Here is a 20,418-nt window from a genome sequence, read left to right as displayed (position 1 = left end):
CCTTGCAACAACCCTGGGAAGGGGGGACCGTTATTATCTTGCTTTTACAAAAGAGGAAGTTGAAGCACAGAGAGGTTAAGTAACTTGTCCAAGGTCAACAGAGTGGCGTGCCTGCTAGGATTTGAACCCAGGCCATCTAGAATGCTCCCTGGTGTACAAGTGCTGCCTCCTGCTACCTCGCGCTTTGCAAACTGTAAAGTGTGATGCCCTGAGAGGATGAGTCTGGGGCCAGTCACGTCTCGCTAAGGCACCTGAATCCGTGTGGCTGCTGGGGGAGAGGCCCCGACCCGGCTCTGGGAGCTCCTGGCTTCCACACTGGTCTTTTCTCTGCTGCCTGTTTTCTGTCTAGGGTGGGCCAAGGGCTGAGGCCATCCTAGGCTGGGGGAAGATCAGAGGGCCAGAGAGTCTTTCAGCCGGAAGGGCCCTTGGACGCAACTCTTGTGCAACTTGTTCATTGTCCTGAAGGCGGGACAGAGGCCAGAGGAGTGATCTCTAGTCACAGCAAGGATCTTCTGAGGTCTGGTGGTTTAGCCTTCTTATTTTACATATGGGGAAACTGAGGCGGAAAGAGGAATAGTGGCTGGCCCAAAGTAACACAGCATGTTGGCCGCTGAGCTGGGACAAAGGACAAAGGTCTCCTGACTCCCCGACACCATCTCTTGTACTGTTTCTCCTCTGTACCTGTCTCTGTTGTGCCACGACTGCAAGCCCAGCTCCCCCCACCCTTCTCCCCCAGGAAGCCACCCCTAACCCAAGCCCCGCTGCCCTCAGCCCCAAGACTCTATGCCAGATTGATTCCTATCAGTGCATTCGGTGTATTTCTCCCCAGTTTCATCCCTTGGCCCTGTTCACCCCTCACTGCTACTACTCTGTTCCCTGGGCGCAGAGTACAACCTCATTTCTCTCGCCTTCACGTCTACCTGCGTGCTATGCACTCTCCGTGGACTTGGCCCCTTCTCCGGTGAACTCCTACTCATCCTGCAAAACCCCGCACAGGTGTGCCCTCCTCTGGGAGTCCTTTACCGACCTGTCCTCCCAGCTCTCAAGCACAGAGCGCCTTTCTTCAGCCCCTTCTCTCCTCCCTTCTTCTTCTAGATTTCTAGACCGTGCCCCTCTTCTACATGTTAGGATTCTTTGCTGGGCCCCACAGTTTTTTCATAGCTTGTGATTTCCCCACAGGGTTGCATCCTTACCTCCCTGGAGCTCTCACATGGATACGTTGTCCCAGCAACTCTGTCATTACATCATCTCCCTGTGGGGCCCTCCCATGGGCTACTCGGTTTCATCTCCCCAAGTCCTGGCATGGCTACACTGTTTCCTTTTTCCACCTTCACACATCCTCAGTCTGTTTTACTTGGAGTCCCCCCCCCCCCCCCCCCCGTGGTCACACCTTGTCCTCTGATCCCCAGAATTGGAGAAGTGACCCCAGGGAGCAGTGGGTATGAGCGATGTAGCCTTCCTGCCTCCTTCAGCTGGGGGAGGGGGGCGGACTGGGTCCTTTCGGCCTCCAGCTTTCTGGAAGGTGGACACACGGTGGGCTTCCAGAGGCTCAGGCTTGGTTACCAGAGATCTTCCCCGCCACCCCAGCCTCCCCCAGCAACCCCCCTGCCCACCTCCTCCTCCTCCTCTGCCCACTGCTCCCCCCCTTCCTCTCTGCCACCCACCCTCCTCTCAGATGCCCCTGCGTCACTCCCTCTCTTGCCGGTTGGAACCTCTCTTCTGCCTGGCTGCCACTCAGTGGGGCTAGGACTTCTGGAGTCCCCTGGGGGACAGGAGTCTTGAGGGCTGAGGGGGTGGTTAGGGTCAGACTCTACTCTTCACCCTCCTGGGCCCAGATGTCCCCCTCCCACCCCCGTATCTCCATTGATCCCTCCAGAAAGGTAGTTTCAAGGACGGAGGGCTACAGGAAATCTGCCTCCCACCTTGCTGTTCACATGAGGACCCCTGGCCCGGTGAAGCTAGGACAGCTCCCCCAAGGCAGTGGCTCCTTGGGGACCTCTACGGAGCCGAGCCCTGGCTCGGCTGGGTCCTGTTCTCGTGCGAGGCCGGGGAGCTGTGAGGCTTGCTGGAGGCCGGTCTCCGATCCAGAAGGAGGGGTTCCGGCTCTGTGTTCAAGGGACGGTCTGCGAGATGGTGGCTGAGCCCGGGGTGATCCTTTTCCCCCCGTGGAGCTGAGACCACGGTTCAGTTCAGGTTTGGACGAGGGGCTGGGTTTGTGTCCGCGCGTGTCGCCGCGGGTCTGTGCCGATGCGTGGGGCTCTCGTATCCGTGCGGGGAAGGACATTGTGGCCCACGCCCCTGTTCCAGCGGCTCAGGTGTGGCCAGGCCCGGAGATTCAGGAGAACCCAGACTGCTGTCTCTCCGCCTCTCGGCTGTGGGGAGCCTGCCCCCCAACACCTTGGCTGGCCGTGGATATTAGCAGCTGCCGGGAGAATGCTGGGAGAATTGGGAGACGCCCTCCCCGGCGTGGGAAGGTTGATGCACACCTAGAAACGTGAACACGTGCGGACACATTTGCGTATGTGACGGAGCGTGCGGACCCGAACCCGCCCAGGCACACACAGACAGGGACACACACGCTCTCCCTGCCACCTCCGTGCACGCGTCCCACTCACGCGAGCACAGCCAGACCCGCGGGGGGGCATCTGAGCCCATCTGAGACCAGCACAGGTGTGCACGCACAAATGTGCCCGCAGCATGTCCGGAAACAGCCCTGAACGTGCCCGCGTGTGCACACGCGCACGCACGCACGTTGCTGGGGCTCTTGAGCTACCGGGAATGTGTCCGCCCTTAATCCCAACTCTTAATCCCAGAGTCTAGGGAGCCCAGGCCGGAGGGGCAGCTGGTCATCTGGCCTCCTTAGCGGTGATTAAGGCAAGGGCGGGGGCAGGGTGCACAGCGACGCAGAGATCCGTCTTCTGCCTGACCTCCAGGGACACCACACGCTCAAAACTCGGGTTCCTTCAGAGATTCGGTTATATGTCCTTTACGGGGCCCCGGAAACGGACATCCTGGGGAGGAGGGAGATGGGTGTGGCTGTGTGTCCCTGAGGAAAGGGACACCTGAGGTCAGGGAGGCCAGGCGAGGTGGTCCCTTCATTTAACTGCTTACCCGACGTGGACCCTGAGTCAAAATCTTCAGCGTCTCTGGGAACCCTGGTTCTGGCCAGAGCATTTCCAGACCCAAGTGCAAAGATGAGGCCCAGGCGCGAGATGCCGAACTTGGGGCCCTTAGCCGGGATGGGGGTAGGGAAGCTTCCAGGAGGAAGCGAGGCCTGAGCCAGGCATTGAAGGTGCCCGCGCCTGGGCTTTTGGAAGTGCACGGGGACACTTTTGGTTGTCACAATAACGGGATGCTGCTGGCATTTCCGGAGGGGAGGGGAGTGGTCGGCGCTGCTAAGTGGTGGCAGTGTCCCGTCCAAAGGACCGTCCTGCCCAGGTGGCAGTAATGTTCCTGCTGAGAGATGCCGTTAAGTCATGAGATGTGGTGAGGATGCTTCTGGTGGGGGGTCGGTGTGGACCATGCTCGAGTGACACTGTCCCTGGCACACTGGGGGGGGTGGGGGGTGGGGGGACAGCCCGTGGGGGAACAGGACTGGGTCCCAGGAACAGTCCTCCCGTGCCATCTAACTTGGAGCCCCGCTTTCCCAGTCCGGGCCCTTCTCCTGTAGGCGCTGACCGCTCCAGTCCCTGGGCCGGGCCCCTGGGACGCATCCGTCCAGCCTTCTGGAGGGGCGCTGCCCTGGTCTGGGGTTGGGCTGGCCCCGGCCGATCACCCTGCGGGGAACGGGGCCAGGCCGGTGGGACTGGGGCTGGAGCCTCTGACCTGCCTGCGGGGGGGGGGGTCAGGTGATGGGCCAGGTGAGACCCGAAGGCGCTTTTGGTCAGGGAAGCCGTGTTCAAGTGACACGTGAGGAGCGGAGGGCCCGTCTCATCCTTGGGCTGCAGGGCATGCGGGGGCCAGGGTGCTCAGGGTCCCTAAATCCCTAGTGGGCATCTGGACTCCCTCTGAGCACGGGGGGAGAGGGTTCTGCCTTTTGGCGGTGGACTGAAGACGGGCTGGCTGGACACAGGGATGTGCCGGACCCACGGGAGGCCAGCGGATGATGTCAGGGGAGGGCACGTGGGGCCCTGGGGTTGTCTCTGGAACCCTCCGCGCCACGGTTGGGACTGAGGGCCAGGGGGTCCTGGCGGAGGTTTTGGCTTCCCCTCCTCGGGATCCTTGGTGGCCCCTGCTCCGCAAGGCTCTGTGAGGTAGGTCACCCCTTCCCCTCTTAGGGACCAGATGGGGGGCCGGAGCCAGGGACGGGGAAGCTTGGTGCGGCGGTGGACCGGAAGCAGTGGACTATGCGGGTGCAAGCGTCGTGCCTGAGTTCACCCTGGTAGGGGGAGAGGGGCAGCCAGCCTGACTTTGGAGCTGCCTCCCTTCTCCTGGGTCACTCTGGGCCAGGCCTGCCCCCTCTCTGTGGTCCCACCTGCAAAGTGGCCTTTGACAAGAGCAGAGGAGGTAGCTGCCACGCTGGGCCTGTCCCACTGCGGTCGGCAGTCAGTGTGTGCCCTCCTGGGGGTGAGGGCTCGGGAGGCTTCACCCGGGGCTTAGTTGGGGGATACTCAGATGGCAGAGGAGGTGAGCTTTGCCCCTGCTCACCTCCTTTCCCATCTGAGTATTTGAGTGTAGGCTCTGCTGTGTGACCCTGGGCAAGTTTCTTACCCTCCCTGAGCCTCAATCTCCCATTCATTCTCTCCCCACCCTCCCCCCCCCCCCCCCCCACAAACAACAGCTTTATTGAGATTGAACTCCCCTGCCATACAATTCACCCATCCAAAGCATCCAGTTCAGTGGTTTTGAGTACAGGGTTACACAGCCGTCACCGATTTTATATTTTTAGCAGCCCCCAAAGAAAGCCTGTACCGTTTAGCAGTCACTCCCCATTTGTCCCCAGTCCACCGGCCCTAAGCAGTCACTTCTGCTTTCCCTTCTACGGATTTGCCTTCTTTGGACGTTTCGTACGAGTGCAATCACACAACGTGTGGTCTTTTGTGACTGGCTTCCTTGACTTGTCGTCACGTAGTTCAGGTTCACCCGCGTGGGAGCGTGCACCAGAACCTCGCTCCCTTCTCTGTGGAGCAACGTCCCGCCGTGTGGACGTGCCATCTTTTATTTATCTATCAGTTAATGGGCACCTGGGTTTGGCCGCTGTCTGCCTGTTATGAATAATGCTGCTATTTTTTTTTTAATGTTTATTTATCATCGAGAGAGAAAGACACAGAGCGCGAGCGGGGGTGGGGCAGAGAGAGAGGGAGACACAGAATCGGAAGAGGGCGCCAGGCTCCGAGCTGCCGGCACAGAGCCCGACGCGGGGCTCGAACTCACAGACCGCGTGAGATCATGACCCGAGCCATAGTCAGACGCCCAACCAACTGAGCCACCCAGGCGCCCCATATATACATATATATACATATATATTTTTTAATGTATGTGGACATATGCTTTCGCTTTCCTTGGGTACACACCCCAGGCGTCGAATTACTGGCTCATCTGTAACTCTCCGTTTCACGTTTTGAGAAGCTGCCAGACCATTTTTGCAAAGCGGCCACCCTGATGTTGATCCCCGCCGGTGCGTGAGGCTCCAGTCGCCTCGCCAGCCTTCCCGGCTTTCTGGTCACCTTCACTCTCGCATCCGTCCGTCCCTCGGGTATTTATGGAGCATCTATATTTGACGAGGCGGGGTGCTCGCTGCAGAGTTAGGGGGAGGACTTGCCCCTTGAGGAGCTGTTTGGATTCAGTGGCACAGTATCTCCAAAAACCTCTGTGCGCCTAGGGGCGGGCGATAAAGACGATCCGGGGTGGAACCTGGGGGTGGTCAGGAATCACGGGGGCCCCTGAGAGCAGAGGAAAAGAGAATCTGTGTGTGCTGATGACCTCCCGTGTGTCACTGCCATTGCTTCAGTCCTCACGACCCTCTGGGCTGTATGGTCTCGTTTGCAGACGGGAAAACTGAGCTTCAGGGCCAGGCAGCTTGCCCCAAGGTCACCGAGCTGAGAAGTAGCAGGGCTTTGGGCCAAGAACCTGTTTGGATAATCTCACTTAATCCTCCCAATGCTTTGAGGTTGGTTCTATTCTTATGCCCATTTAGTAGGAGAAGCAACGGGGCTCAGAGAGGTGGGCTTATTTGCGCAGGATCACACAGCTCCCCGGGGGCCGGTGCTGGGATTTGGATCCGAGCAATCTAGCTTCAGGACTCCTGCTCATTGCAAGGCCCTGCCTGGTGTCCTGGGACTCAGGAGATGGGAGGGGAGAGCCTGGGCACCTGTCTGCTCCTCCCCTTTCCCGGTCAAACCCTTGTGCCGCACAGAGGGTCATCTCGGGCTGGGGCCCTGCCATGCCCCCCTGCCCGCCCCGGTCTTTTGGTCTTGATTCTTTGCACCCCACTCTCCCATCTGGGCAGTGGCCATGGTGGACCCGCATGGCTCACTACCTGAGTCTGGCTCATTCCATCCCTTGGAGCGGAGCAGCTCAGAAGCCAGTGGGACAGCTCAGGGCTGGGGGGCGGGGGGCGTGGCATCTCCACCACGCGTGAGTTATAAATAACACAGCAGATGGGATGGTGAGGGGGTCCACAGCCCGGGTCCTCGAGGAGGCTGGGCTTGGACACACGCAGATGGGGACACTTTGCGGGTGTGTGTGTGCACCGTGTGTCCTCAGGGTGCGTGCTGGCACGTGCCTGAGAGGTTCCGGGGAGGTTGGCAGAGCTCTGAGGTTTCCCAGGACAGCTGGAAGGGCTGGGCCTGCCTTGGGCTGCCTCCAGGGTCTGTTCAGTTTCTCGGGGGAGGGCTGGGGGTCACCTGGCTTCAGGTGGCCCCCAAGATCGGGCTGAGGATCCTGCCCGTTGGGCTGGACTTCTTTCAGGTTCTGTGGGCATGAGAACCAGACACGTGGCCCTGGGACCTCTATGTGTTCGTCCAGCGCCTTCCCCACCCCCAGGCCTCACTTCCACCTGCCTTGGCCGCCCCCCCCCACCCCCCCACCATTCTGACTCATCACCTGAGTTCTCTGTGACCTCCAGCAAGTCGTCTGACCTGTCTAGGGAGTAAGGAGGACCTTTGCGCCTGACTCCGTGTAAGGAGCCTGGCATTTAGCAGATGCTCAGTAAATGCTGCTTCCTCCCCCCGCCCGGGGCCCGGTTGTAAAGCGGCTGAAATCGAAGGTTCCACTGGGAGCCTGCTCATCTGCAGGGTTTTGCATATAATTTGCATAGTGATTTTATGAAAAAAAAAAAAAAAATGCTGGGATGAGTCTGTTTCTCGTCCCTCCTCCCAGCTCAGTTGGAGTCCTCCTGGCCGGCTTTTGGAGGGACCAGGGAGAACCTTTGTCCCGCCCCCTGGTTTTAGGTGTGGGGAGACTGAGGCCAGAGGACAGGGCCCCACGCAGGATCACATAGTGATTGGGGGCGGGACGTGGGTGGCGTGGGTCTGTTGAGGGTGATCCCGTTTACGGGATCCATTGAACAAATATTGATGGAAGCTGGCTGTGTTCCAGAAATACCCCGGGCCCTGGGAACACAGGAGTGGCCTTGCCAGACCTGGTCAAGGGCAAACTGAGGCCCAGTGAGGTGAGAGCGCTTGACCGGGGCTCTCTGGGAGCCCGGACTGGAACATCTGACCCCCATGCTGGCTTGTTCCTTGGAGGCGTGTGGGCCTCACGAGTGGGCAGGCAGGCCCAGTCCCCTTGATCGTTGGCGGGGATTTTTGCAGAGGCTGGGGACTCCGTCCCAGAGGCAACTGCTGGTGAGTCATGGGGTGACGGGTGGGGCTGCTCACCTGAGCCGCGCCGTCTGTCCGGGGAGGACTTACCTTTCATGTCTGTTCATCCCCAGACGTCCAGTCTGTCTGTCTGTCGGTGCCTGTACAGGGTGCTATGCGGAGGTGGGGGGACTGGTGGTGGTGTGGCCCCACCCCTGAGGAACTTTCTGGTGGGGCAGGGAGTAGGTGTATGCTGTAGTACAAAGAATGTGGTCTTCGCGGTTCGGCTAATCCTGGGTTCAAATCTGGCCCCCGCCGCTGCCGTGTGACCTCAAGTCAGTTGCTTTACCTCTCTGAACTTTGGGATGCGCACCTGTGAACTGGGGATAATAACCCTTCGCCGGGAAGCTGTCTGGGAAGAGAACCGAGGTGAGGTGCACAGAGAGAGTCTGGCACGTACTGAGCGGTCCCTCCGTGGCCGCCAACTCTTGTCCATGGTAAGGGAACGGAAAGGCCCAGGCCTCGTCTGGAAAAATGCCTGGGGAAATGAGTATCACGTGACACTGCGATAATCTGCGTGCCTGCTCCGGGGGTCAGGAATTCCCTGAGCCCAGGATCTGGTGTCAGTGAGGCTGGGGTTCAAGTCCTGCTGTGCCCCTGCTGGCCTGAGAGTGTCCCGCCAACCCCGGCACCTTGAAGGGTTTAGGTGGGGGGAACAAGAGGGGTAGGCAGCTGGGGGAGGAGGCCTCAGTGGGTGGCCCTGCTTTCAGGCACCGGCTTGGGGACAGGAACAAATGAGCAGTGTGAGTCAGGATGGCCAAGAGGGTGGCACTGGACAAGGCAGGTGGCTGGGGCTGGCGGAGCGATGACGGGGCGTCCCAGCCCGGGGTTGGGGAGGGGGGGCTGCTTTGCCCAGGGTCTGGACGGAGGCTGCATGGTGGGCAGCTGAGCGGTGGCCAGCCTGTACCCCCAGCCGGGACCGACGGGGATGACAGGGCCAGGAGCTGGGCTGGCAGGAGACGGAGGGTGAGTGGGTGTCCGGGCCAGCCTGCCCCCAGACGTTTCCAGGCCTGGGGAGGGAGCGGGCCCCGCCAAGCCATCCCGTTGGTGCTGAGATGTGCTGCCCAGGCTGTGCCGGCTCCACCAGGCTCTTGTGTCCTTCCCTTCTGTCCCGCATGTCCTCCCGTCTGCCCACAAGTGTCCTCTGGGACGAGCTTACTGGTGGGGTCTCTGCAGGATGAAGGGGCCCAGGAATTTCCAGACTGGAGAGCGGCAGGGATGGGGACACAGAAAGAATGTGCTCTTTGTTTATTTATTTTGAGAGAGAGGGAGAGCACACACGTGTAGGCAGGGGAGGGGCAGAGAGAGACGAGAGGGAGAGAGAGAATCCCAAGCAGGCCCCATGCTGTCAGCACAGAGCCCGATGTGGGGCTCGATCCCACAGACCGTGAGATGCTTGGCCTGAGTCGAAATCAAGAGTCAGATGCTTAAACCGACTGAGCCGCCCAGGCGCCCCAAGAACGTGCTGTTTCTAATAATCAAAGGACTCTGAGTTTATCATAGAACATTTGGAAAATACAGACAGGTCCTGAGGGGAAAAAATGAAACACTGCCTGTCATCCTAGCACCCAGCGAGTTTCTGGAAAGCCTTAGTAGGATTCGGTGTTTAGAAATCCACTTTGGTAGGGCATTCTTTAAAGCAGGATCGTGTTGTCTAGTTTTTTCTAACTTGTTTCCTAAACTTAACGATGATAATAGTATTCATAGCCAGCGTTCACTGAGCGATTCGTTAATGTGTCAGAGTCTCCTGTGCACCCGGAGTGGGTTATTATCTTTGTTTACCAGGAAAACCGGGCCGAGAGAGTTAAATACCTGCCCAAGGTCACCCAGGTATTGAGAGACAGAACCATCTGTACGATCCCATCAATAGCCGAGCCGCATTGCCTCCTGACAACCAACGCGTGCATTTTCCCCTGTCCTTAAATATTCTTTAAAGCAAGTAAAAAACAAAAACCTTCTGTTCCCCATTCATGCCTTTTTAATGGCCTGAGAAAAGACAGCGCGGGCTTATGAAAACTCAATTATTGATAGCTACATAATATTCCATGTTATGGTTATGCCTTCATTTATTTAACTAGTCCTCTGTTGGGAAGGTCGGTTGTTTCCACTTGTCATCGGTAACATTTCTCCGGGTCTCTTGAACTGGAGGACTGGGTTCCCGACTGCCCAGAGTGTCAGAGTCAGAAAGGCCCTTAGAGCACCGAGCGAGTGAGGCATCGGGAAGTACGGAGAATGGGGCTGGTCTGGGGCTCAGAGGCTGTGGCCTCCTGCGCTGGGAGTTGCTTGCTCTCCGGGGCGCCCTGGGGGGGGGTGTGGGCAGGGATAGTGCTGCCCAGGGGAAGGGGGATTCCGGGGAGGTGGGGGGGGGCCACAGGGGTGTTTTCCCGCTCCCTGAGCTGCCCTGGTGTGGGAGATTGGAAGTAGGCTTCTGGAATAAGGGCGGTGGGACAGGGTACGCCTCTGTGCTTTGCCGACTGTTTGGGGTGTGTGTGTGTGTGTGTGTGTGTGTGTGTGTGTGTGTGTGCGTGTGTGTGTGGCGGGGTGGGGGGGGGTCTGTCAAGTTTAGCCTGGGCCTTCTCTGCCCCTCCCCCCGCCCCTCCCCCACACCCTTCTCTCTGGCCCTTGGGCTCTGTGGCCCCTTCCCCAGCAGATGCCATCTTCATGCCCCTCACCCCTCCAGCAGCAAGCGAATGTGGCGGGTGCTGGGTTCCCAGCCAGGGCAGCTGTGGACTGGCAAGGGGGTGGGGACCGAGGCGTCCCCCTTCCTGGTCCCTGCTCTCCATTGTGAGCCCCCCTCAGCTGTCCTGCTGCCCAGAGCCTGGCCCCGGCCCACATTCCTGCCGTGACGCTCTGGGTCTCCGGGTTGGAGCTGGTGAGCGTGAGGGGCACTGAGTTCTCACAGGACGAAGGGCCTTCTGGGGACAGGGACTGGTGGGGACAGAGCCTGTGGGGATCCAGGGGGCTCTGCCGAGACCACCCTGCTCCCACCAGCTAGTGGTTACGTCACTGCTTGTCCCTGGACAGATCCCTTGACTTTCCTGAGTGCCGCTTGGCAGGCTCGGTCCCCACCCCCACCCCTCTTAGCAGGGACTGGGGTGATGCAAGCCCTTCCCCTCTCTGAGCCTCAGTGTCCACATCTGTAAGAAGAAAGGGTAGAACCCCGTGATCACTGAGGCCTAGTTTGGCCTTGAGGTGTGGACCGAGGTGGGAAACGTGCTGTGGTAAGGCTGACCTCCAATTATTCTGTGCCACCTGTGTTACTAGTGTCCCCGTGTGACCGAAGAGAGGCTCAGAGAGGTTAAGTAACTTGCCCAGAGTCACCCAGCAAGTAAGCCGAGCTGGACTTGAACCCGGGGCTGTCTGAATCTAGAGCTGGGCTCCCAACTCCTGCTCACACGCCTCTAGTCACCGAGAGCGGGGCGCCTGAGTCTGGCTCATGCAGGGCAGGAAGCTTGGGCAGAATTAATTATACTTGATTTTATTCTTAGCTTTTGCGGCACGATTAGCAGTGCTCAGGGGTGCTGGGCTCCTGGCCCCCTGCCAGCTGACCTAATTTGTGTGTCTGCGTCTGTTTCTGTACCTTACCCTTTCTCCCCGCTCATCCAGCCTCTCTTTTTCTTCTCTCTGCACCCTCCCCTGCTGTGTGGCCTTGGCAGAGCCTCTTGACCTCTCTGGGCATCCGCAGCCTGGGTGTGACCGTCCTGATTCTATTTCCCACCATGAGGATGGCGAGGCTTGAATGAAGTAAAATCTTTGGAAAGGATCACGGAACGCTGAGCGCATAAGGGACACTAACCGCAACTACGTCCGTTGATCCCACTCTGGATGTTGGGTCCTGTGCTCAACCCGTTACCTGCGTGATAGTATTTGATTCCCAGAGCAGCTAGAGGAACAACGCACTATTAGCGGCATCCCCATTTTACAGATGAGAAGGCTGAGGTGCTGAGAGACTCAGAGGCCTGCCTGATGTCCCACGGGTAGTGGGGGAGCGGCCGGTCCATTCCGGCTTCACCTCTGTGCTTTCCTGTTTCTCAGGGAATGCTCTTGATGGGGGAGGGCAGGTGATAGGGGCTGGGCCTGAGAGACCCCAGACTTCAAGTCTGGGAAGGAGGCTGGGGGCAGAGGGAGGCTCCCTGGCTTTCTCCCTGAATGCACCCCTGCACTCAGAGGGGAGGAGACATACCTGAGGTCCACCTGATTTGGGTCCGTCCCCCCCTTCCCCCAGGTGGCAGCTCCTTGGGAAGGGCTCACCCCAGCGTTGCGTATGCTTGTTTGTACCCAGAAAGGAAGCCTGCATGGTGTGTGTGTGTGTGTGTGTGTGTGTGTGTGTGTGTTTGCGCGCGCGTGCGCGTGTGCATGAGGGTGCGGGATTGCCTGCTGGCTGCAGTGTGTGGGTGTGTTAGGCGCGTGGATGCGTTTATCAAGCATGAGGGGGGGTTTACCCAGAGGTGGGGCGCAGTGGGGGGGCAGGGGCAGGCCACAGGGTCCTGGGGCCTTCGGATTCAGTTCTCCTTTCAGGGGATGGCATGGATAAGTATGCTAATTATGCATGGAATTATGCAAATGGGGAGGTCGTTTGGGGGTCGAAGGCTGTTGTCACCATTCTCCCCTGGCACTTTGTGACTTCTGAGTCTTTCCCTGCTGCCTCCCAGGCTCAGCTCCCGGCCCCCATCTTTTTCCTCCCTCCTCCTCCTGGTCCCCTGGGAGCTGCAGCCACCAGCACCCCTGCAGTGTTTCTGGGGGGCACCCACTGAGTTCCGGCCCCTCCAGCTGGCCCAGGGAGGGGTCAGGCTGGCATTCAGCTGGCTGGGGGGGGGGGGAGGGGGCTGGGCAAGATGGCATCCTGCATCCCCCTACCCCCACCCCCACAGGTGTCCCTTGCATTAAGCTTCCCAGGACGAGTTCAGGGGTGACCGGGCTGTTGGCCACTCCCCTTTCCACCTCGTCTGGGGGCCACTTACTATGCAGAAAGGATGTTCTCTTGGATGCGGGTTTGGAAAATCACTGAAGTGGCCCCTTCCCCAGCTCTGTCTGATTGCGCGCGAGGCTAAATTAAGATGTGAGAGAATTTGCTCCCCGCGCCTGCCACTCTCGCCTTCCTGCTTTCTCTCTCACTCGCCCGCTCACCGCGTCCTCCCTGCACTGCCCCCTCCGCCTCCCCCCTGTGCCCCTCTGACCCCTGGCTTCCCTCTGCCCTGCGCCTCCCCCCTCCCCCCTCCCCGTCGTCCTCTCTATTCTTCCACTATCTTTCCCTCTCCTGCCCCCCTCCATCTCTGTGGGAAGCTGGAGCTCCTGGTCCTTAGCATGGAGGAGATGGTCGCCATGGTAACGGTTGTCATGTCGATGGCTACTGAGCTAGGGATGAATAGTATCTAGGTGAGAGCTACCTGAGTGGAGGCTGATGGGTTCACAAGAGGCTCCATGCTTGTCTCGGGGCCTCAGAGCTGCACCGTGTGGCCCCCCCCCCCCCCCCCCGCCCAGTGCCTGCCCCCGATGCGTGGCCCTCTTTGTACCCAAAGGCGTGCCAATGCAAGGTGCCTCTCTGAGGCTGCCTAAGGGTGTGTGCATCAGGGTGTGTCTGTATATGTTCTCTCTCTGTCCCTGGGAGTATCATTTCAAGAGTCTGTGTGGCTTTGGGGCGAGTCTTTGGATTTGGGCAGGCCCTTCCGGGAGCAGATTGTTAGGGGCTATTGCATGGCATTGGTCACCCAAGAATCATGAGGACTCCCTATTTTGGCTCCCATGTTGTCTCCAGTTTGGGCACCCCCCGGGGACCTCAGACTTCTTAGAACCCCTCCTCCCGGCTCCTCCCTGGCCTTTCCTGGAAGGATGGAAAGACCGTGAAGACAGCTCCACTCCCAAGCGCGCTGTCCTGCTGTGTGGCCCTGAACAGGAATTGCACATCTCTGGCTCCTGGCTGCTTGCCTAAGAATTAGGCAGAACGTCTCCAAGGGACTCCAGCTTGGCTGGCCCAGCTTGAAGAGGCTGGTGGTACAGGGAGCCTTCTGTTTCCCTCACCGGGGGTCCTGGGGTTCGTTCTTTTGGGCAGCGGGGGCAGAGATGGGAGCTGGGGCAAGTCGGATGATAGCTGCTTTGAGCTCCTGGAATGTCTGAAAGCGAGAAAGACCCAGCAATTAGTCACGGGAGCAATTACACTAATTGTTCCACTCCATGACTCATTGGTAGCAAGTAAATACTGATTAATTCATTACTTTGCATGTGTGTGTGTGTGTGTGTGTGTGTGTGTGTGTGTGTGGTATCAGGGGTGGGGTGGCAGGACGGAGGGCATCTCCTGGCTTGCTGCCCTGGCCTCTTGCCCCGGCTGGCCTGGGGAGGGCTGCGGAGCAGGTGGTCGAGGCTGGGGCAGGAAGCCAGGGTTGGGGTCCTCTCTCTAGCTGTGTGCAAACCCCAGAAGGGGGCCCATCAGGGGGCTGAGGACCGGCTCGCGGCGCTGGCCCGGTCCCCTTCCTGCTCCACACTCCTTTCGTGGTTCCCACGTCGGTCAGACAGTGCGAATGCTCAGACTGTCCCTCAGATCTGCTGAACCACCGAGTTCAGTGTTCACGATATTCTGACGTGTGGTCAGGATGGAAAGGAACCGGTTTCCAGGATGGAGTTGTCAGTTGGTCGCTGAAAGCCCCCTGTGATGGGGCTTCCCCAGCTGCAGCTCCAGCCCGCCTCTGCCCCGGGCACTAGTCCCATCTCCCAGCTCAACACCGTTTCTTAACAGGCATTTCCTGAATACCTACTATGTGCCGAGCAAGGTCCCGCCTCCATCCATCGAGATGTAGTTCTGTAGGGCGGCTGTCACCCAAGCAGACCTAGCTCACAAGTGGTGATAGGCGTGAATTCAGAACCATAGGATCCTCGGAAAGATCAGGGTGGGGCTTCTCGAAGGAAGTAGAGTGGAGGTTCGCTGGCCAGACATTGGACGATGAGGGGATGGGAAGGAAGAGTGTTCTGGGCGGAGGGAACGGCATGAGTGGACAGGAGAGACCAGCCACGTTCCGGGAATAGAGAGCTGCCCGCGTGGCTGGAATCCAGCAATTGGAGGCGTGCAAAGGGACCCCGGATGAGGCTGGAGGGCGGGCATGGCCAGCCCGGGGAACACGGGCTTCCCCACCTCGGAGATTTGGCGTATTTCTTTCCCTTCCCTCTGCTGGAGATGCCTTTCTCTCTTGTTCCGGTGTTTCAGCCCCAAGCGCTAATCCCTCCAGATCCGTCTCACTTTCCTGGGGAAAGCCCTCAGGGGCAGGGACTGTGGCTTGGCTTGGCTTGGAGCCAGGGTCAGAAGTGTAGCAGGGGATGGGGCCCCGGCTGCCCCCTTGGAGGGGGAGGGACTCCTGCCTTGCTTGCCCCTTGTGCTGGCCGTCCTCCGGGGTTGCAGTGGGGAGGGACGGCCCCAGCCCCGGGCCTCCCCAGCTTCTGACACTGGGAGGAATCTGGGGAACCTGCAAGGAGCCCCTCGCACCCCTCCTGAGGTAGAATTGGCTTTTGGGCCCTCAGCTGACTCGGGCATCGAGATGATCCTCGGGGTGGGGAGGTAGGCCACCATCCTGGTTTGGGGAGGACCCAGGGCCAGGGCTGGAGTCTACACTCCCTTCTCTCCCTCCCCCTCCCCACTCTTACCCAAAGTACCCCCCTGCCAAAGCCCCTCGTCTCCCTAAACCCCGTGTCCGACTAATCGCATTGCCTTTGAGACTTCGATTGGGTCCCCAGCAGAGTCTGAATCTCGTCGTGTCACATGCTCTCTGGTGACCTAGGGCAGCTGGGTGGGCCTCAGCTGCCTCCTCTGCAGAACGGGGCTGATGACCGTGGCCACGCCAAGAGTCCCGCCAGGCGTCCCGGGCACCACGCACACATCCGCACGCCGTGTGCTCGCGGCACCAGTGAGGCAGGCACTGTAGGTAGTGAGTACAGAGCGGTCACACGTTTAGTAAGTGATGAAGGCGGGACTCATCCAGCGTTCTGGCTCTAGACCCCCGGTCTGCCGCCCAGCAGTTCTGCTCAGGGCGTCGGGGAGTGGTCCGGGTCCCCGGTGGGGGCAGGAGGGTGGGGCTGCTGTCCTAGCCTCTGGGGGGGACCAGGAGGTGGTATTCAGGCCCACCCTGGCCCTGTTGGCCCGTGTGGTGGCCACGCCTGACGCTGTTCCTCAGTCGCTTGGCCCACGGATGTGTCTGCTGTCCCTCTGGGCACGTCCGGACCACAGGTGCTGAGCTCTGTGCCCGCCTCTGTCTTCCTCAAGGCTCAGCGCTGGCGCAGTGAGAACTTCGAGAGGCCCGTGGACCTGGAGGGCTCTGGGGATGACGACTCCTTCCCCGATGACGAGCTGGACGACCTCTACTCGGGGTCCGGCTCGGGCTGTAAGTACCCGCCTCCCCCCCGCCCTTGCCCTGTGCCTGGGCAGTGCCGTCTGCCTCCGGTGCCCCACCCAAGGCTCTGGGATCACTGGGAACGGGGGCCCATGCAGGCTGGTTTCCATGGTGGGGGTGAGGGGCCGGGGTGGGGGGTGGGGTGGTCAGGCAGGGGAAGCTTCTGGGCCGCAAGCACGGGGAAGGGCAGCCCGTCCTCCCGGGGCCGTCGCCAGGGCTTTGAGACCCCAGAGCTCGGGACTCGCCGCTCCCCGCGGTTCTCTCTGCACTGTTTGCGTCTCCCTGAAGACCTCCCGCCTCCGCTGGGGAGCACGGATGCCCCTCAGTAACCCAGTTTTCAGTACTGCCCTGACCTCTTGGAGGAACTTAGTAGTCACTTCTCGGATCTGCAGGGGCGCGTCCTCGGCAGACACCATTTGACTGACTCCGCTTGGGTCAGGTGGCCCCCTTCCTGTCCAGTCAGCTGTGGCCCAGGGTCGAGTTCAGGGAGCGGTGGAAAGGGGCAGACGCCTCCACCAGTGCCTGGGACAGCCCAGTTGTGTGGCCTGGGAAAGGCCAGGAGAGTAGTGTGAGGTGAGGGAGGTTGCCCCCGCACCCCTGGTTTGAATCCCAGCTTCGGCGCTTAAAACCTGTGCTACTTCAGCCACTCTCCCCAGAGCTATGCCTTCTTCTCAGAGCCTCTGGAAGGCTTCAGCGTCAGGTGTCAGGGTCTGGAACAGGGAAGGAGTTCTAAAAATGGTAGAAAAAAGGGGTGTGTGTTCGGGGCACCTGGCTGGCTCAGTCGGAAGAGCTGGGACTCTTGATCTTGGGGTCTTGAGTCGGAGCCCCGCTTTGGGTGTTGAGATTACTTTTCTTTTCTTTTTTTTTTAACTCATATATTTATTTTGAGAGAGCGAGAGAGCGCAAGGGGGGGTAGGGGCCGAGAGAGAGCGAGTGAGAGAAAATCCCCAGCAGTCTCCACACTGTCAGCGCAGAGCCCGTTGCGGGGCTCGAACTCACGAACTTCGAGATCATGACCTGAGCCGAAGTCGGACATTGAACCGACTGAGCCACCCAGGTGCCCCAAGATGACTTTTCTTTTTTTTTTTTAAAAAGGGGTATGTGCTGAGATTGGGCCCTGTGAGAGGACAAGGCGGTCTGATGGGATGGCAGGAGGTCTCTGTGCTATGGGCCTGGCCACCCACAGGCCTCTACCTCTAGTCTTCCCGCTTTAGCCCTACTCCATGTAAGCCTCTTGCAAGTTAATCTTCGCAAAATCCATCTCTGCTGGGTCATGTCTCTACTCCTGAACCTCTCTGGCTGCTCTCCACCCCTCCTCTGCCTGATCAGGAGCCCAGGGTGTGGGCTGGACCTTCTCTCTCTCTCTCTCTGTCCCCTATTTCCTCCCGGGCCCCTTCACTTGTCCTGGCTCAGAGTCCGCCAGATTGCTCAAGCATTTCCCTGTAGGAAGGGCTCCTTCTCCTCCTTGCTGTCTTCCTGTGGCCTGTGCCTCCGGGGAAGCCCTTAAGCGCCTCATGCTCATGGCGGGGGTTTATCTAGGCCTGGCTTTTCCCCAAATGCCACTCCCCTGCTTCCCCCCAGCTTTTAGCAAGATCTGCAGCCCATAGGGCTTTTGTTGCCTCTGCCTGGATTTAGGCTGCCACTAGGTCCAGGCCGGGGGGGGGGGGGGTGGGGGTCTGGAAAAATCAGAGAAGACTTCCTGGAAGAGGTGCTCCCCCTTCCCTGCCCCCACCCCCCGAGGAATTTTTGGCTAGGCAGGGAAGGCTTAGGGAACATGCACCAGCCGCCGACCAGCTGTTGACCTGTGGGCAGGCTTTGCCTTACGTCTTTCCCTCATCTTGACCCGGGGAAATTGCATGGAGTGAGGGCTGGGATCCACCCCATCTTGGTGGCCATTGCTTACCTGGGACCCTCCTGCCCTCACGATCAGCCAGCTCCCTAGCTCTCTCCTCTTCCCCACCCCCTCAGACTTCGAGCAGGAGTCGGGCATTGAGACAGCCATGCGGTTCAGCCCAGATGTGGCCACGGCAGTGTCCACCACACCCGCGGTGCCGCCCACCATGGACATCCAGCCCGTGGGCACCCCGTTTGAAGAGCTCCCCTCCGAGCACCCCACCCCGGAGCCAGCCACCAGCCCCCCGGTGGTGACAGAGGTCCCGGAAGAGCCCAGCCAGAGAGCCACCACCGTCTCCATGCCCACGGCTACCACTGCTGCCACGACCGCAGGGGCCCTGACCGTGGCCACGGTGCCCGCCACGGTGGCCACCGCCGCCCCCAGCATCCCCGCAGCACCCCCTTCCACGGCCATCACCTCTGTCATAAGGACCACCGGTGCACAGAGGCTTCTGCCTCTTCCGCTGACCACGGCGGCCACGGCCCGGGCCACCACCCCAGCGGCGCCCTCGCCTCCCACCACGGTGGCTGTCTTGGACACAGAGGCCCCGACACCCAGGTTGGTCAGCACAGCTACCTCCAGGCCAAGGGCCCTTCCCAGGCCAGCTACCACCCAGGAGCCTGACAGCCCTGAGAAGAGCACCCTGCCCCTGGGGACCACGGCCCCCGGACCCACGGAAGTGGCTCAGGTGAGCAGTTTGGGGGAGGACAGGGAGCGAGAGCAGAGGCGGGTGGGTCGGGCCTGGGCAGGGGAGGTTGCAGCTGGGCAGGGCGGGGACCAGGAGGGTCTGGAGATGGGCCAGACATGGCTAGAGAGGGTGAGAGAGGCTGAGGCCAGAGGGCCAAGGCTGGGGGCGTGAAACAGGATGGGGACAGAGGTCGAGGTGGATGGGGATGGAAGGGAGACTGGCCCTGGGGCTTAGGATGTTGGGACAAGATAGGGATGGGGAAAGAATCGGGTAGAGCGTGGTTGGGGGGGGGGGGCGGGGCAAGGGGCCTGTGCAGGGCCAGGGGGCAGGCATCCTGGAGTGAGCTCAGGAAGTCGCTGATTCTTTCTGTACGTCCCATTTCCTCACCTGTGAGAAGGAGGAAATAATAGGACGCAGACCCTAGTGTTGCGGGAATCATCCAAAGCGCCTAAAACGGGGCCTGGCAATGGTAAACCAGCCAGAAGCTTCGATATCGTCACGGTCACTGTCATCGCTGTTGTTGTTAGTGTGAGGGTGACTTGGTGGGGGGGGGGGTAGGCCAAGGGAGAGGAGAGCCCTCAGCTCACGTGTGCGGTGTGCTGCCCGGGCGGCCGGCCCAGAGCTGAGCGTCCCCGTGCCCTCCCTCACCCTGGCATCCACGCTGTGGGTGGCACTGCGCCTTCCTCCTGCTGCAGACCAGGCCTCCCCCGCGATGGCAGAGTCAGCATCTGAGCCCCGCAGTTGGCTCTAGAGAGAGGCCAGGGCATGTGTGTGTGTGGGGGGGGGGGGGGGGGGTGTTAGGGGTGAGGGGTGGAGGGTTGAAGGGGGGAGAATGCGGACGTCAGGACTGTGGGGGTGCATGGGATCAAGGAAGTGGGAGCAGTAGCCTGGTCCCTGCTGGGTGGGCTGGGCTAGGAGGGGAGGAGGTCGCACTGATTGGGGTACAAAAGCCCTTTGCAGCCGGACTCACGGAGGGAGGAGGGCCCTCAGGTGGGAGAGGTGCCTTCAGGTCCCCCTCAGCCCCTCTGACTCCCCAGCCCCGGCCAGATGCAGACCCCGCCCTCAGCTCCTCTGAGCAGCTGGGGCAGCCTGGTACTTCCCAGACGCTGGCCAAGCAGGAAGGGGAAACAGTGACAGGGGATGGAGGGCGGGGCACCAGGCCCACCTCGCCCTGCTCACCCCCGACGCACCTACATCCTTGCCCCAAACCCAACCCTGGTCCTGCTTCCCCCTGGTGGGAGCCGCCAGGCTGGTTTCCTGGACGCTTGCCTCCAAGGGGCATCCACACTCTGCATTTGTACACTTGAACTGACCCCCAGGCTGAGGGCCTCACCCCTGCCCCAGGTACGTGGCCTGGGGACCAGGCAGCACCTAGCAGGCCCCAAACAGCAATTCGACAGCGATCTCCCAACGGTTGTTATTACCAAGAGGCGGCTAGAGGGGGAGGTGACAGATGGGGTGGGGATAGGATGTGGCCAGGTGAGAACAGAGGCGGTGTGGGGTGGTTACAAACCCGAGACGTTGGAATTGGGTGGATCTGGATTTTAGTTCTGCTTCTACTGCTTCACTAGCTGTGCGTCCTTGGCAAGTCACTTAACTTCTCTGAACCTATTTCCAGCCCTATAAATCAGGGGTAACAGTACCTCCTTCACGGGGGTGTTG

The 20,418-nt window shown here is 60.2% G+C and overlaps 1 protein-coding gene across 1 annotated transcript in view; it reads left to right on the top strand.

The window, feature by feature from the left end:
* Window positions 1–20,418, top strand: part of SDC3 (syndecan 3) — a 33,514-nt gene that overhangs the window by 10,053 nt on the left and 3,043 nt on the right. The window contains exons 2-3 of the mRNA XM_045476416.1: window positions 16,048–16,165; window positions 18,143–18,756. Coding sequence (XP_045332372.1) covers window positions 16,048–16,165; window positions 18,143–18,756 — 732 coding nt within the window. The remainder of the gene's footprint in view (window positions 1–16,047; window positions 16,166–18,142; window positions 18,757–20,418) is intronic.

The sequence above is a fragment of the Leopardus geoffroyi genome, chromosome C1, assembly GCF_018350155.1.
Source record: "Leopardus geoffroyi isolate Oge1 chromosome C1, O.geoffroyi_Oge1_pat1.0, whole genome shotgun sequence".
In the NCBI taxonomy this organism is placed as follows: Eukaryota; Metazoa; Chordata; class Mammalia; order Carnivora; family Felidae; genus Leopardus; species Leopardus geoffroyi.
Note: the sequence above shows the minus strand (reverse complement) of the source record. Positions and strands in the feature narration are given on the sequence as shown.